At 43.5% G+C, this 17,383-nt stretch overlaps 1 protein-coding gene across 1 annotated transcript in view; it reads right to left on the bottom strand.

Moving 5' to 3' along the window:
- TRIB2 (tribbles pseudokinase 2) overlaps positions 1-17,116 on the bottom strand; it is a 33,018-nt gene extending 15,902 nt beyond the window's left edge. The window contains 3 exon segments of the mRNA XM_038746265.1: positions 11,027-11,319; positions 16,067-16,318; positions 16,320-17,116. Coding sequence (XP_038602193.1) covers positions 11,027-11,319; positions 16,067-16,318; positions 16,320-16,337 — 563 coding nt within the window. The 5' untranslated portion in view covers positions 16,338-17,116.
- Between the last annotated feature and the right edge of the window lie 267 nt (positions 17,117-17,383).

The raw sequence follows: 17,383 nt of genomic DNA on the forward strand, positions 1-17,383 counted from the left end.
TCAACTTCGACCTCTACATAGATAATTCTCTCTTCTACCTCATTAGCCTGTCTTCTCTCCTTCTTGGCAAACTTGCATCTCCTCCTGACTCCGGGACACCTCTCCATGAAGCTCACCATGCCCAAAACTGAACTCCTCATCTTCCCTCCAAAATCCTGCCATCCATCTAGCTTTCTCATCATTACTGACAGCACTATCATCTCCCCCAACTCTCTACCTTGGTTTTACCCTTTTCTTCTCCTCTTTCAACGCCCCATATTCAGTCTGACAGAAAATAAAATCTTGTTGGTTCTTGGTTATTACTACGGTACTTTGGCTTTCAAAAGTACTACTGACTGGAGGTATACAGCATCCGTCAAGGCATGCACACTAGAACACAAGATTTTTTTCATTTGGTGTATCAATAATGTAACCCCCATGCAGTAGATGATCTGGCAATAAGCAGGAGAAAACAAAAGAAATATAAACTTGGATTAAAAAATTTCCGATGAGTGCACAACCACCAGATTTAATTAATTGTGGTTACAAATGGAACTTCTGATTAAAAAAAAAAAACCCCTTCATCTATTGCTGAGCTTTCAGTTACATATATTTGGTAATAATAATAAAAATGGTAATAATAGAACTTGGTAAGTTCTTATGTGTCAAGCACTGTTCTGAGTGCTGGGGTAGATATACGGTAATCAGGTTGGATACAGTCCCTGTCCCTCAAGGGGCTCACAGTCTTAATCCCCATTTTACAGAAGAGGGAACCGAGGCTCAGAGAAATTAAGTGGCTTGCCCAAGGTCATGTTGCAGATAGCTGGCAGAGCAGGAATTAGAACCCAGATCCTCTGACTCCCAGATTGGTGCTTTTTTAACTAGGCCTCACTGCTTCTCCTCTTTGGTTACATCATACAATAAAAATTGGATTATTTTAGAAAACAATGATTAAATAATCTTCCTCAGGTAATTTAAATCAAATCCACGCTACATTTTCCAAACTAATTAATATACCTTTTCATTCAGTTCAAACTTCAACAGTGGAAAAAATGCTAGAGACTGTGTAAAGGAAACTTGGCTCTGCCTGTGCATGTGTTGGCCTCTATTTTAATGCAGACCTGATTATGTTGCCTCTTTTCTCATGTAAAACTCTTTAGTTAGTTCTCCTACTCTTTCCAAAAACTTGTTTATTCATTTTGCATTCTAAGCAAGGTGAAAGGGTCACTAACACCATAAGTAAATCAGCTGACTGCAATAACCTTTGACAAGAGCAGAGAGAAAGCACTAATTAAAATGGGTACTAATGGTAACCACTAACTATTCCGCCAACAACAGTTTCCCAAACACTGTTTCACAGACTTTTCGGTCCTTTCACCAGGAGTTGGAAGAATTGAATCAGGTCACCCTGAAGCACTGATCCTTGGGCTCTGACTAGTGAAGTGATTCCTAAAATGCAAAAATAATACAGGCCCTCTGGACAACAGAGTGGCACTGAGATGATGGAGGTACCTTTCATGTTGGTGATTTTTGTCACATAACTTAGCGGTTTGCTAAATTTATCCTGCTAACTCCCATCTGCACCCAATTTCTCATATTTACTAGAAAAACTATAAATGCAAGAGACATCTGGTATACCAACAAGATTTTAAAGCAAGTTTGGGAAATAAATGAATTTCCTCAACAACCCTAATTAGCTTGATTGGATGTCACTTTTAATTGCAATAGGACTGGCTCTACCAACATTCAAGGGGATTAGGAGATGCTGTTGGATCAGAGGTAGCTTCCATTCAAAGTGGTGAATCTTCAGTACCTCGTGGAGTCAATGGCTTGAAAAGCCTTATATGATTTTTTTAGGCAAGCACAGGAGTAACAGAGGTGTAACAGGGCAGGGGATATTGGTAATTGAATCACCACTATCGGTATTTATTAAGCCTATGGTATAAGCACTTAAGACCGCAAAACAGAAGTAGCAGACACACACTCTGCCCTCAAGGAATTCACAATCTGACACATTATTTGAGACTGGATAGGAGGAGAGCTTGGGGAGCAGTGAAAAATGCAGCAAAAGGAGACAATCTCTGCCTCTTCACTATTCCTCACTTCACCCACACATCCCAAATCACACACTTTAATACCTCTTCTCTTTATCTGATCATCAGCAGTAGTTACGGAATGACTAATGTCTGTCTCCCCTCTAGATTGTAAACTTGTAATGGGCAGGGCACGTGTCTGCTAATTCGGCTGATTGTACTCTCCCAAGCGCCTAGTGCTCTGCACATATTAAGCACTCAAAAATAAATACCAATGAATGATACATTGCAAAGCACTGATTGAAGCACGTGGGAGAGGACACCAGAAACAAAACTCACGCTTGCTGCCCCATAATCAATCAACTGTATTCACTGAATGCTTGTGTGCAGACCACTGTACTAAGCGCTTGGGAGAATACAATATAAGAGTTGGTAGATACAGCTCAACTCTATTCAGTTGTCAGGCTGGTCATGCTAGACAGCAGTGCCTGACCCCATCAGTGAGGTCACACTCCCTTGTGCCTAATAGCAATTTGATGTTTTTTCATAATTATAGTCAGGATCATGTTCTAACAAAGTATACTATATTTTAGGGGGAAATTATTAAGGAGAAACAATATAGCAAACTCAATTCACACAAATAATACAAAGAACCTAGAGATAATCTAGAGAAGCAGCGTGGCTCAGTGGAAAGAGCACGGGCTTTGGAGTCAGAGGTCATGGGTTCAAATCCCGGCTCCGCCAATTGTCTGTTGTGTGACTTTGGGAAAGTCAGTTAATAATAATAATAATGTTGGCATTTGTTAAGCGCTTACTATGTGCAAAGCACTGTTCTAAGCGCTTGGGGGGATACAAAGTGATCAGGCTGTCCCACGTGGGGCTCACAGTCTTCATCCCCATTTACAGATGAGGTAACTGGGGCTCAGAGATGTTAAGTGACTTGCCCAAGGTCACACAGCAGACATGTGGCGGAGCCAGGATTCGAACCCATGACCTCTGACTGCAAAGCCCGTGCTCTTTCCACTGAGCCACGCTGCTTCTCTAACTTCACAGAGAAGTTAACTTCTCTGTGCCGCAGTGACCTCATCTGTAAAATTGGGATTAAGACTGTGAGCCTTCTGTGGGACAACCTGATCACCTTGAAACCTCCCCAGCGCTTCGAACAGTGCTTTGCACATAGTAAGCGCTTAACAAATGTCATTATTATTATTATTATTAGATATTGAGGGCCACTTTCTATTCACCATTTCCCAGGCATGTACTTATCTTGTCAGTATTGCTCCACCCTCTCCCCCTCAAAAATCAGAAACACAGTCAATATCTTAAGGTACTGGGATCTTGATACCTGTAAATTAGAGGGCAGTCTTTTAAAATTGCTACAGAGATTTATTAGCCAAAGGTCCTGGTCGAATGACTGAAAAGTGGTTGAACAGGGCTTGGTGAAAGGAGCTGCAGCTACCAGGGAGAAGGTAATGGGAGAGGTGACTTGAGAAAGCCAGCACAGGGAAGGCTTACAAATGAAAAGGAAGGAGATCAAACAGGACAGGAGGCTGAGGGGAGCCTAGCAACTCTTCCTGGCTCCTATCAATCAATCATATTTACTGAGCGCTTAGTATACTAAGAGCTTGGGAGAGTACAATACAACAGAATTAGCAAACACGCTCCCTGCCCATAATGAGCTTACAGCTTAGAGGGGGAGACAGACACTAAAGAGAATAATTTATAATATGTAACTTACAAATATATACATAAGTGCTGTGGGGTGGGCAAATTTCAAATGTCCAAAGGTCACAGATCGAAGTGCATAAACGACACAAAAAGAAAGTGAACTGGGGACAAGAGGGCTTAATTGGAGAAGGCCTCTTGGATAAGATGGTACTTCCCAAGCGCTCAGTACAGTGCTCTGCACACAGTAAGCGCTCAATAAATACGATTGATTGATTGATTGATGTGACCTTAAAAAAGGTTGAAAGGTGGAGAGAGAGGTGGTCTGGAATATTTGGAGGGGGTGGGAATCTCCCACACCACTGCTCCCTGAGGCTGTTTGCCCTTCAGTTCTGGATGCTGATACACCAGAATCCAGAATAAAGGACTGCGAGGGACAACGTAGCTATGGAAAATGAAGAATATTTAGAGGATAAATACCAGGAGGCAGGAAGAGTGGAAACAGAAACATTCTGAGCAGAACACTCCAGAAACCTAGAGTTCCTGAATATAAACATACACCATAAGGGGACTATATTTCTTGAAAATGTGGTTGTATTATTAATGGATGTATCATGAGGAACATTTTTCCTGGCATAATTAGAATCCATTCCAGAATCTCTGGAAAAATAATGAAATTCCTTCACATGTGTTGTAGGCTGGAGTGTTAAATACCATCAAATTATTGCTTAATCTTGTTAAAGTAATTCAGGGAACATCAACACCTTAACTAAATGTGGTCAATCTATCAACCAGTTGTATTTATTGGGTGCTTACTGTACGCCCAGCATTGTACTAAGAGCTTGGGAGAACACAATATAATTTGGTAGATACTTTCTGTGTCTACAACAAGCTTACAGTCTACAGATGTCATATGTTTACGAGCTTTTGTAGGAGGCTGCAGAAGTAGATGCTTATTCTGCTGACAGAGGGATGACTAGTTTTTCAAATTTAATGAAAAAGTTGTCCAAATTGTTGAATGATATAATATTATTTTCTTCCTAAGATATCCCCTTCTGAACATCTCCACACATCTTTGAACTCTCTCCACCAGGATCTTAGTCAATTATTTTAATGACTTCACCTGCTTTCTTGAAAATTAATGCAAAATTTCTTAATCTCCAAACCTTAGCTAAGGGTGAAGAGACCACAGGGTCTTCTCCATCTATTTCAGAATTGTTCAATTACCCATTGGATTATTGGGATTGAAGTTTGAGGCACTCGTCATCGGACAGCATTACTTTTGAATCATTCAGTTTAACTCATCAACATCTTTATCATCCATTTCTAAATTAAGTTGCCTCCTCAATTCGACAACTTAATTATCTGTTCAGGGGCCTCTTCAACACCTTGAAACCCTGAAACAAACTGTGGACAGAACATCCTCTGGGATCCATTCATTGTTAATTGCTTAATGTCAACTGGATGGAGGAGGCAGGGAGGAATTTATTTACCTCAGTCTATCAATCAATAGCATTTACTGTGCGGGGCATTGTAGTGGGAGAGAAGACTACAATGGAGTTGGTAAAGACAATCCATGCCCTTAAGGATCTTAAAATGTAGTGCAGAGCTGGAACATCCAGGAGGAATGCACAATACTACCTGAATCTCTGGGTTGTACATACTGTGGGGATATTGTAACCTGGGTAACTCTTGCACTGCCTTTACACGAATTTGAACTCTACTAGCTAATAATAATTATCATTATTGTGGTGTCTGTAAAGCACTTACAGTTTGCCAGGCACAGTATTAAGCACTGGGGTAGATACAAGAAATTAGGTTGAACACAGTTCCTGTCCCACGCGGGGCTCAGTCTTAATCCCCATTTGACAGAAGAGGTAAATGAGGCACAGAGAAGTGAAGTGACTTGCCCAAGTTCACAAAGCAGGCAGATGGTGGAGCCAGGATTAGAACCCAGGTCCTTCTTACTCCCAGGCCTGTGCTCTATCCATTAGGCAACACAGCTTCTCCTTAGAGGATGGTGTAGAGGAAGGGAAAAGTCAGAAGGAACAGCCTGGCTGCAAGGCCGGGTAACAAAAGAGCTCCATTTTCATTATTTGGGCACACACACAAAAAAAATGTAAGACCTAGCTACCTAACAAAATACCATCATGAAAAATGCTCCTAATTAGAGAAGCAGCAGCTTAAAAGGCAAGGAATCTAACTGACCCTGCAGAATCTCCATGTTAGTAAACTCTCCTATTTCTTAAGGACTACCTTCCCAGACTAAATCTTTTGAATGGATTGCTGGTATACTTCATCATCATTAATCATCAATCGTATTTATTGAGCGCTTACTGTGTGCAGAGCACTGTACTAAACGCTTGGGAAGTACAAATTGGTAACATATAGAGACAGTCCCTACCCAACAGTGGGCTCACAGTCTAAAAGACTGAATTCTTGAATTCTCATCAGAGAAAGTATGAGTGAAATATATATTATGTTGAAGACATAGCATATTCTCAATGTAATGATCTGAAAGGATGATCATCCAATATTTCATAATTATATATATATATATATATATATATGTATATATACCATAGTACCATGGCCAACAATTATACTAATGGTTATTTATACAGGAAAACAACCTTCTGCATTATCCTCTGTTTTCTCCTTCTTAACTGTGCTGTTCCACTCTGTAAAAAAAAACAAACTGGGATTACTGTCTCTGTCTTTCTCTCTCTCTCTCTCCCCTCTACGTCCCCTCACTTACTCACTCACTCACTAACCATCCTCTGAGCCAGCCTGACCTTTCATCTGGTCTGCTTTTAGGCATGGGGTCAGAGAAGGCCACCCAAGGGAAACAATTTGATTGCAATAGAAGAATCAGAGAAACTTCTGGGAATGGGGTGGGGAAGGGTCTAGGAAGGTTAAGGCAAATAAATGGTTCAGGCTGTGACTAGGGAATGGCAGTTGTGAGATGAGAACTAAAACTACATTTCCTCTCTCACTAGTGAGGGTACAGTCAAAACACAGCTCTAATTCCTACCTAGCCTCCCTCCCCAGCCTGATCAAACTGACAGTGCCTTTGTTCCCTCAGTTTTAGTGTCCCCTTCCTCACTATGCTAAGATTTCACCTGTATCTGAGACGATGCAGGAAGGGGAAAAAAATGATGAAAGTCATCCAGATTGGCAACAGCTTTTTTTTGTGGTATTTGTTAAGTATTTCCTATGTCAAGCACTTAAGCGCTGGGGCAGATTACAAGTTTATCAACTTGGATACAGTCCTTAACCCACATGGGGCTCACAGTCTAAGTAGGAGGGAGTAGGATTTAATTCCCATTTACAGTATAGGAACTGAGGCACAGAGAAGTTAAGTGATTTGCCCAAGGTCACATAGCAAGCAACTGGCAGAGCTGGGATTTAGAGTCCTGTGACTGGCAGGCCTGTGCTCTTTCACTAGGCCACACTCAGTTTTACTAAAACAAGGAATATTTCAGGTTTTCCATCCCCTGACCTAATCCTCCTTCCACATTTGCCACCATGGCCTTATGGCAGCCTACAAGTTAGAGGCATCATCATCATCATCAATCATATTTATTGAGCGCTTACTGTGTGCAGAGCACTGTACTAAACGCTTGGAAAGTACAAGGTGGCAACATATAGAGACAGTCCCTACCCAACAATGGGCTCACAGTCTAAAAGGGGGAGACAGAGAACAAAACCAAACATACTAACAAAATATAGGAGGGTAGGGGGGATGACGTGGATACCACCAGGCCACGTCATCCCCCTGGCCTGGAATGTCTTCCCTCCGCACATCTGCCAAGCTAGCTCTCTTCCTCCCTTCAAAGCCCTACTGAGAGCTCACCTCCTCCAGGAGGCCTTCCCAGAGTGAGCCCCCTCCTTCATCTCCCCCTCCTCCCCCTCATCTCCCCCTCGCCTTACCTCCTTCCCCTCACCACAGCACCTGTATATATGTATATATGTTTGTACGTATTTATTACTCAATTTTATTTGTACATATTTATTCTATTTTGTTGATATGTTTTGTTTTGTTCTCTGTCTCCCCCTTCTAGACTGTGAGCCCACTGTTGGGTAGGGACCGTCTCTATATGTTGCCAACTTGTACTTCCCAAGCAGTCAGTCCAGTGCTCAGCACACAGTGAGCGCTCAATAAATACGATTGAATGAATGAATGAATGAAAAAGCACAAGACCATCATCACTCAGAAAGGTAATGTCACCTTTAGAATTCACGTGAATTAGGAGGAACCCAATCTCACTGCTGAAGTATTTGGGCTTTACCAGGTTAAACCTGGGTTTACCAGGTTTACCAGGCTTTTCATCCCTCCTGGTCTCAACTGGGACCAAGGGTCTGTAGCCTAATATTCCAAATCTGGCAGGTTAGAGTTGTATCCACTTGGGAGCAGCCTGGTCTGGTGGAAAGAGCTCGGACCTAACAGTCAGAACACCTGGGTTCTAATCCCAGCTCTGTCACTTGCCTGCTTGGGTGAGCATGGGCAAGACACTTAAATTATCTTTGCCTTAAGTTTCCTCATCTGTAAAATGGGGAGAAGATGCCTGTTCTCCCTCCCCGTAAAACTGTGAGCCCAACATGAGCTCTGTCTGACCTGAGCATCTTGTATTTGACCCACTACAATGTTTGAGCTATAGTAACTGTCTAATAAAATACCACAACTTTTAATATTATTACTTTATTTGGCACCACAAAGCCACAGGTGAAATCCACAGATTCCTCCAATCTGCCCTGAACTCTGTCTAGGGATACTGGACATTCCACTTCTACTGAGAGTCCCAATTTTTTGTTGTCTAGCCCCAGTACCTCGAGAAGGTCTCAAAACACACAAAATACTTGGTTTTCCTAACCAAGTCCCCTTCTCCTTTCTCACTGGTGCCTCACAGATGGAAGCTACAGTCACTGCCCGTTCAGAACCGCAAAGACCAAGAAAAAAAAAAAATCAATCCATCAGTCATATTTATTGAGCACTTACCATGTGCAGTGCACTGTACTGAGAGCTCAGAAAAGCACAACACAATATAACACACTCCCTGCCCACAACAAGGTAAGCTGGACCACGCAGCCACAAAACAAACGCCACCAAGAATTGCCACATCAAGTGAGTGAGGACACATCTCCTCCAAGAGGCCTTCCTCAACTAAGCCCTCTTTTCCCCTTTTTTCCCCTTTTTGTCACCTTCGCACCTCAATCTCTGACCTTTGGATATTTGATATTCACCCCACCCCCACAGCACTTATGTACATATCTTTAAACTAAATATTAGAAATTATTTATATTAAAGTCAATAAATACGACTGATCGATTGATTGAGAGAGATGTTCAGTAGTGGCTCCACCCTTTCATCTTAAGATTGTTTACTTAAAAACCTGGTAACTCCAGGGCTTGCCAAATACTGACATGACCACTAAATGTCAGGTGCTCAGGGCTTGATCCCTGATGACGAAGGTAAGAGATAGGGTTTGATGAAGAGGAGGAGGAGAAAGATGGTTCATTTCAGATTGAGAGACTACAGCCCATGCAGTACAGAAGCAGGCATGTTGAATGCTTGGATAGTCAAAGTTTGGTTTGGTCAGACAGAGCATGCAAGAATTCTAATTGGAAATGAGCTAAGGAGCACCTCAGGCAGCGTCTGGTGGTCAGATTTAATGTGATGCTAGTAGCAACTGGGTGGCCCTTTATGATTCTGGAAAAAGAAAATAAAGTGCAGTGTGTGGGATTAACTGAGGGCAAGAAGCAGAGTCCAAAAAGGGGGCTGATAAAGTATTAAAGTGTGAAACGGCTAAGGCTTTGAGTAGAGCCAGCATAGTAAGGAAGGGGCAAAGCTGAGAAATATTACTGATGCACCTGCTGAGGTCAAAGGAGTCTAACTTGGCTCCAAGGCTGTATGCCTGGTGGCCTGGGAGATGGTGTTTACAGAACACTTCTGTTTACAGAAGTCAGGAATGAGGGGGCTATAGTTGAGGTTCTGGGAGGTGGGATGAGCTCATTAGTAGACCTACTTAGTTTTAAGAGGCACGCACATATCAAGTTAAAACAGGAGAAAAAGTACAGGACTGGACAGAGTGAGATATCAGAGCTGCAACATAAACCTTGGGAGAAGATGAGCTTCTCCAGTGTGTGCATGTATGCATGCACACATGCACACATAAGAGCAGAAGGCTCAAAATAATTTGGGATGGGTGGTGCCTACTGAAAGTAAACAGAATGAAAAGAGGAAGCCACCAGGTTGGTGAAAGACCAGCCACAGAGGTGGCCCAGAATTTTGGGGTCAAATATTTAGAGGTCCTCTTCTCTTCTGCTATTAATTAGGATAAACTCAAGCAGTATTTCAACACAGGATTTCTTTCGCTGGCAGTCACCAGACTAATGGTCAGCTCATACCACTACTCTTGCTCCTTACTCCTTATTTTGCAGAACAGGGAATCTGATAGGAATTGCACGGCACTTGAAAGACTGACTGTCCCAAACCAGTGTATAATTGTACTAGACATGTAACTTGGCTAGTATTGTTAATGTCCTTTTCAACTACAGTTCCAAACTCCTTCTAGGAATTGACTTCCCAGTACATTTCAGGTTTAGAGGCTGAGGAATTCCAGCAGGGAGATGGTGGGTGTGGAGGTTGGGAGGGAGGGGAGTTTGCACAGCTAAAATTTTAGAAAACATGCATGTTAATTCCAAAATAAATCAAAGAGTGGAGCCAGCATATAGAACCAAGCCTCTCAAGGCCTAGTCAAGTACCCTCCAGGCTCAAAGACCTCAATCCACAAGGAAAATCCAAGTCTGGAATCTTTGCATGCTTGACTGCCAGCACTAAAAATGAATCAGGAGAGTATCCTCCAAAGTAATGGCTGATTGGAAGAGGCTTTCATTCAGATTGAGTTGGAAGAGGAACAATCACTCAATTTGGGGCCTGCATTCATTTACCAAGACCAAAAGAAACATCTGAGGATTTTAGCATTTAGATAAAAATCTAGAACTTTAAAAATGCCTCCTCCTCATTCCTAAAATAGCACCACTCACATACTTGCAGTGACAACTACGATGCATTGCCCAAGCATAAGTGTCTTGCAAATTATTTTGGCTCGCTCTTCCTTCAGGCATTTAATTAAATTCTGATAGAGTTCAATTATTACATTCTCTGATGATACTTAAATATCGCAGCACATGTTATACAACTGTCCCACTCTCCCCCTTAATCCGTCGCTCCCATCCCACACACCCCAGCGAGGCTGTAAAAACAGAAATTTCCACCCTTCAATCATACTGTCACCGAAGGACTCCCTAGACATCACCATGAGAAGGAATTAGATGAAAAGTCCTACCTCTCTTCATCCTTGAAGATGAACTTTCGCAGCTTGAGATCCCGCAGTACGAGTCCGCCGTCATGACAGTGTGCGACGGCTGAAGCTATTTGATAGAAGAGTTTGGCTGCCTCCTCTTCTTTAAGCTTTTTGCAGGTACGCACAAATGAATGCATGTCCCCATAGCTCCTTTCGAAGAAAACATAGGCCTTTGTCTCCCCAAGAATGATTTCAGTAATTTGGTTAATATTGTTGTGGGCCGGTAGACAAAAGCAAGGTGCCAATGACTCCTGATAGCAGCCGACATCAAAAACCTAGAGAAATATCGACAGCAAAACAAAGGGTCAGAGCTCTGCGAGTAAATTCATTCACGATACTTGACTGAGAATGTGACACAGTGGTTTCAGATGAATTAAAAAGTCAATGGCTAAACTCCATTATGTTATAACCCAAAAGACAATCGTGTGATCTTTGAAGTAAGGCCTACCAGGGGCTCGGGATGGGAGGGCATTCAATTACCTGAAAAGCTTCAGGAAATGTTAGCCAGGGACACAACTCATTCAAGTGGTATTCAATTTTACGGCATGTACAGGGTTGAATGCTAGAGTAAGCCTGTGCATATTCAATTTAGAAATCACCAGGGCTAGGAAAGGTCCAAAAATACACGCTTATTGGTGTAAATTAAAATATACAGAGCACATGTAAGCAATTTCATTGGTCAGTTGACTGAAGTCTCAAAATCCATTTTTCTTTCCCTTTTCTCTATGCAAATAGGAAGGGCACAATTTCTTTGGCTTCAGTAAGGAAATTGTGAATGAACCATGACGTAAGTCTCTTGTAAAAATCTGAATCACCTGCTACTGTAAGGCATAATTTGAGAATGAATGAACCAACACTTTCGGGTGACCCACCCCACAAGGACACTTTTCATGGGATTACCTACTAATGACTTAATAGTAGTGACCTACAAGAGTGGGGCTCATGGAATAAGAACGAGGTGAGTCAACTCTAACATTCAGAATTCCGCCACAGACACAAAGGTAAGCCTCAAATTTTCAGAGTACTAATTTTCTGCATTAACAACCGTAAGTAATATGCAAAGGAGGGGGTGGTGTTTAATATTATAGTTCATTTTGAGGCACAAAGCCAAAGGTTCCAGTTTCAAGCCCTTAAAGGGTCCTACATCCTAGGATAAGCCTAAGCCTGGGATACTGGACGTCTTGAAAACTTTAAATTGAACCTCACCATTAATTTGACAGGAAGTTTATGGATGAAAACATAACGATGACCACTGCAGAAATACAGCCACACCTTCCCAAAGGGAGGATCTGTTCCAAGATGGTGGACATAAAGCGATAGTTCAGGCAGGTCCTTATAACTTCCAAAAGGAGAAACCGCCAAGCTCATTTTAGTTTTACTAGGGGAAATCATTGTATTTAATGACGGCAATTAAAACACTTTGACTTTCAAATATGGAGTTCCTTGAACTACCTTAGTTGTAGGTTTCTTTTAAACTGCTTAGTTTAGGGGTTGGACTCTGTAACAACTCGTTGGGAAACTAGCAGTGCTAAAGTACCTTCTGAAAAGACACTTTAAATTATTCTCAAAGCCCTATCTGAACACTCGAAAGGCAGTTACTACTTTTCTCCTCTAGATGACATTGAAGCTACTCTTGAAAAGCTGCATTTTGGGACTCGTGGAAGTGTTTTAAATATGATGCCCAGCATAGGCCTTTCTGATATCAAATCCCTAGGCTTCGTTTAAATTGAAAACCCAACCAATATCTTACAAGGCAAATTCCACTACCTACAGATTACCTAGAGATTCTTTGCGATTGGCTTGCACACTTTTGGGTTTAAGGTGACGGTTTGACAACTAATACGCACCAAATGAGGTCAAAGCTTGAATTCTATAGAACCTAGAATTAACGGTATCTCTCTGTAGAATTAAATGAGTTCAGCCTAATAAAACTTGGGCACGAGCCTCCATGTGTACTCCTTGCGCCTATGCTTGCATAAGAAGTGGTTCAGGTTACCTTTGGTAAGAAGGAAGGATAAATAAAATTTGCTCTGTCTTAAGAAGGATGACTTCTGTCAAATAGGAACAATGATACTGTACTTATCCACACTTGAAAGAACACTTTAATTGGTGAGGGATTGATGCAGTGTGAGCAATTACAAACCAGTGAATCAAGTATATTTTTAGGCCAAAGATCATGTCTGCAAACAGCAGTGCATATGTTTGTACTAAACTGACTATGCCCTGAAGAGGGAAATGAAAAAAAGACAAATGCCTGAATAATCTAGTTTAAAACCAAGAGGTAAAAGTCAAAGAAAAACTCTCTTGCTGAATATGCTGCCAGGCCTTTTGCCATAAAAGAATTCCATTCCATTAAAGATTGTAATGTGGGAAAGAAGTTGGGCAATGGGAGAGTGAACTCACTCAGTGCCATGTAATTGTACGTATTTCATGTAGAGTAGCAGTTCTGCAGAATCCATTCATTTCAAGGAATGACTGTCCTATTGTGCAATGTTGCGGGACTTGAGGGTATTCATTACAGCATACTAAATATACTGAATTTTGGTTAACATGCTCCACTACCTGACTCTCATCATCTTTGTAGAGGATTAATGTGCCAAGTGACGGAACAGACAGAATACAAATGCAACTGCGAAAAGAAAATTAACTTATTTTTATTCAGGTTAGAGCACAGAAGTCCCCAAAACACTGATTGTAGTCTCTTGACTAAATATTCACAGCTACATCCAGCAAAAACCAGCAATACGGTAGTTCTTACTTCACTGCAGCTTGTGAATTATACGCAAGCCCCCCCCCCCCAAAAAGAAACCCCAAAAACCAGGATTATCAGAGCATTTTGATCCATTGCTTGAATTGGAAATGTGCTCATGCTCACATATCCTTTTTAGGTTCCTGATCTCACAGTGCGGCAGCAACACTAACCCCCCTCCCTCAAATCCTACAAAAAGAAGAAAGAAAAGGAGGATTTTTGCACTGAATGACAGTGCAATCTTGACATATGGGTAATTCCTGGGTGGTAATTCACACTTCAAGGGATTAAAAACGGGCTATAGCAACTATGAGAAATTCTATGCTGAGGATATTCCGTCAAAACCTTTGGTTTTCTGCAGTAGAGCCTATTTTTTTTTTCTGTTTTAAAGGCCGGTCATTGTTCAGGGTCAAAATGAAAATAGGTGCCCTGAAACTAGAGTGTAGTTACACCCTTTGACAGATCCGCATCATCTGGTAGATTTCCAAGGCTGATGTCCTCTCACCTTTCCAAGGAAAGGAAAAGGGAGTGGAGAGAGAAAGGAGAGGTGAGGGGAGTGTGCTGGGAGGGGAAGGGAGCTACAGAGGACATGGGGATTATGCATTTTGTCAGCCCTTCTAAAAACGTAGGTGTTGGTGCTTTATTCTTGCAGAATTGTGCAAGAGGCGAGGATGCTATTTGCAAACTGTTTCCACAGAGGGGTGTGTGTGTGTGTGTTGGGGGAGGCTCAGAGTTGAGCCGGATATCTTTAATTTTTCTCTTCAAAGCACTTTCGAACAAAGCTCCGACACCTGCACCACGTTGCGAAGAACAATGGCTGCAGAAAGCCCCAAGTCATCACTGATTTCAAACTAGGGGAGTCCTTGCTACATCCTGGGAGGGAGGAGGTGGAAGAGGGGGTCTCCCAAATTGAAGGCGATCCTGGCCTAATTACAGGAAAAATATAAACGTTCTGCAGAGGGAATCAATGGAAGGCCTGACCACGGTTTTTCCACTCCGGGGGCTCTCTCGTCTGCATCTCCTCTGCCCCATTACAACCTGCCCCATTGTCTCAAGCGGGTCTGCAAAACTTCTCAAGCCTTCCCCTTTCCTCCCCAATATCGTGACTTAGTGAAAAGGGCCAGGGCTTGGGAGTCGGGGGTCGTGGGTTCTAATCCCGCCTCCGCCTCTTGTCAGCTGTGTGACTTTGGGCAAGTCACATCACTTCTCTGTGCCTCAGTTACCTCATCTGTAAAATGGGGATTAAAACTGTGAGGCCCCCCCGTGGGACAACCTGATCACCTTGTAACCTCCCCAGCGCTTAGAACAGTGCTTTGTACATAGTGAGCGCTTAATAAATGCCATTATTATTATTATTCACCTCTCTGTGCCTCAGTTTCCTCATCTGTTAAAGGGGGATAAACACTGTGAGCCCCACGTGGGACAACCTGATCACCTTGGATCCCCCCCACAACTCTTGGGACAGTGCTTGGCACACAGTAAGCGCTTAGCAAATACCATAAAAAATGCAAAATCCGCAGCGTGGTATAAAGAGCCGGGGCTTGGGAATCAGAGGTCGTGGGTTCTAATCCCGCCTCCTCCACTTGTCAGCTGTGTGACTTTGGGTTAAGTCACTTCACTGGGCCTCAGTTTTCTCATCTGTAAAAGGGGGGTGAAGCCCGTGAGCCCCACGGGGGCCAACCTGATCACCCCCGGCGCTGAAAACAATGCTTGGCACACAGTAAACGTTTCAAGTGAAGCAGCGCGGCTCAGTGGAAAAGAGCCCGGGCTTTGGAGTCAGAGGTCATGGGTTCAAATCCCACTCTGCCACTCGTCAGCTGTGTGACTTTGGGCAAGTCGCAACTTCTCTGTGCCTCAGTTCCCTCATCTGTAAAACGGGGATGAAGACTGTGAGCCCCTTGTGGGACAACTTGATCACCTTGTAACCTCCCCAGCGCTTAGAACAGTGCTTTGCACATAGTAAGCGCTTAATAAATGCCATTATTATTATTATCCAGGCTCTGTTGTGTGACCTTGGGCAAGTCATTTAACTTCTCTGACCCTCTCAGTGACCTCACCGGTAAAGTGGGGATGAAGACTGGCAGCCCCACGTGGGGCAACCTGATCACCTCGGATTCCTCCCCCCAGCGCTTAGAACAGTGCTTGGCACATAGTAAGCGCTTAACAAATGCCGTCATTATCATTACCATAAAAAATCTTACTAGGGGGGCGGATGATTTAATTTTGTTTCTTTAATTTTTAAAAAAGGGGGGGAGGAAGGGGAGGACTTTTACCTTGCAGACGAGCTCCTCTCCGCTGTGCAGATGGACGGCCCGGAAAACGTGGTCTCCCTCGAGAGGCTCCAACAATAAGTATTTCCCGATGCAAGAAACGCAATGCGACAAGTTGGGAGTCTCGGGCGGGCTGGGGGAGCCGAGGTTCGGGCTGAAAGTCGGGCTGGGCTCCGAGGCCCTGATGGACGACAGCTCCTCGAAATCCTGCGTTTTGCTGCGCGGCCTCCCATAGCGTGCTATCGTAATCGGGGGGGGACCTCTGTATGTTCATCAGGGTGGAGGCCTCCAAAGGGCAACGACGGTTGAAAAAGAAAAAGAAGGTGGAGGGGGGCAGAAAATTGGGGAGACCTAGTTGTGCAAAGGAAGAGGCCGGCTGCCTTTGTGTTAAGGAGGGGGGAAAAAAGCAGGGGGGGGTGGCAGAAGGGAGAAGGCAATAGTTTAGTGATGTGCACACGGTAAGTGCTCAATAAATAGCAAAGAAGTTAGCCCCCAATTCGGTGCAGACTTTAGCTGGTTGGAGGCAGGGCCCCGTGTTGAGCGCAGGAGTCGGTCCGGGGGTCCTTTTGTTCCTCCAAGGCGGCCGGCGGTTTCTCCTTCGGAGCGAGCACACAAAAGTAGCCAATTTCAGGACGAGGAGGGGGGGGGTGGGAGCAAGCGACGTTTGATTTCCTCCGACGCGCCACCCCCGGGGGCTCAGGAAGGCATCGATCAGGAGGAGAGGTCCAATTCGGCCAGGCTCTGCGACGTCCAACTTTGATGCAATCGAACTGGCCCCCCCCTAAAAGACACCCCAAGACTGGAGATGGCAAATGCCGGCTTGGCCCCCCAAAAAGGTAGCCCAAGACTAGAGACTGCAAATGACAAACTGGCCAAAAGAAGGAGGCAACCCCAAACTAGAGATCGCAAATGACGAATTGGCCACAAAAAAAAAAAAAGGCAGACCCAAACTAGAGATTGCAAATGACCATTTGGGCAGAAAAATAAGGCAAACCAAGACTAAAGATTGCAAACGCCGAATTGCCCCCCCCCCCCCTAAAAAGGGGAACCCAAAACTAGAACTGGCCCAATAAAAAGGCAACCCAAAAGTAGAGATTGCAAATGCCGAATTGCCCCCCACCAAAAAAGGCAACCTAAAACTAGAGGTTGCAAATGCCGAACTGGCCCGATGAAAAGGCAACCCAAAACTGGAGATTGGAAATGCCGAATTGCCCCCCCCCCCCCGAAAAAGGCAACCTAAAACTAGAGACTGCTAATGCCGAATTGGCCCCCAAAATGAGGCGACCCAAAACTAGAGATTGCAAATGCTGAATTGGCCCC

The sequence above is a fragment of the Tachyglossus aculeatus genome, chromosome 1, assembly GCF_015852505.1.
Source record: "Tachyglossus aculeatus isolate mTacAcu1 chromosome 1, mTacAcu1.pri, whole genome shotgun sequence".
Lineage (NCBI taxonomy): Eukaryota > Metazoa > Chordata > Mammalia > Monotremata > Tachyglossidae > Tachyglossus > Tachyglossus aculeatus.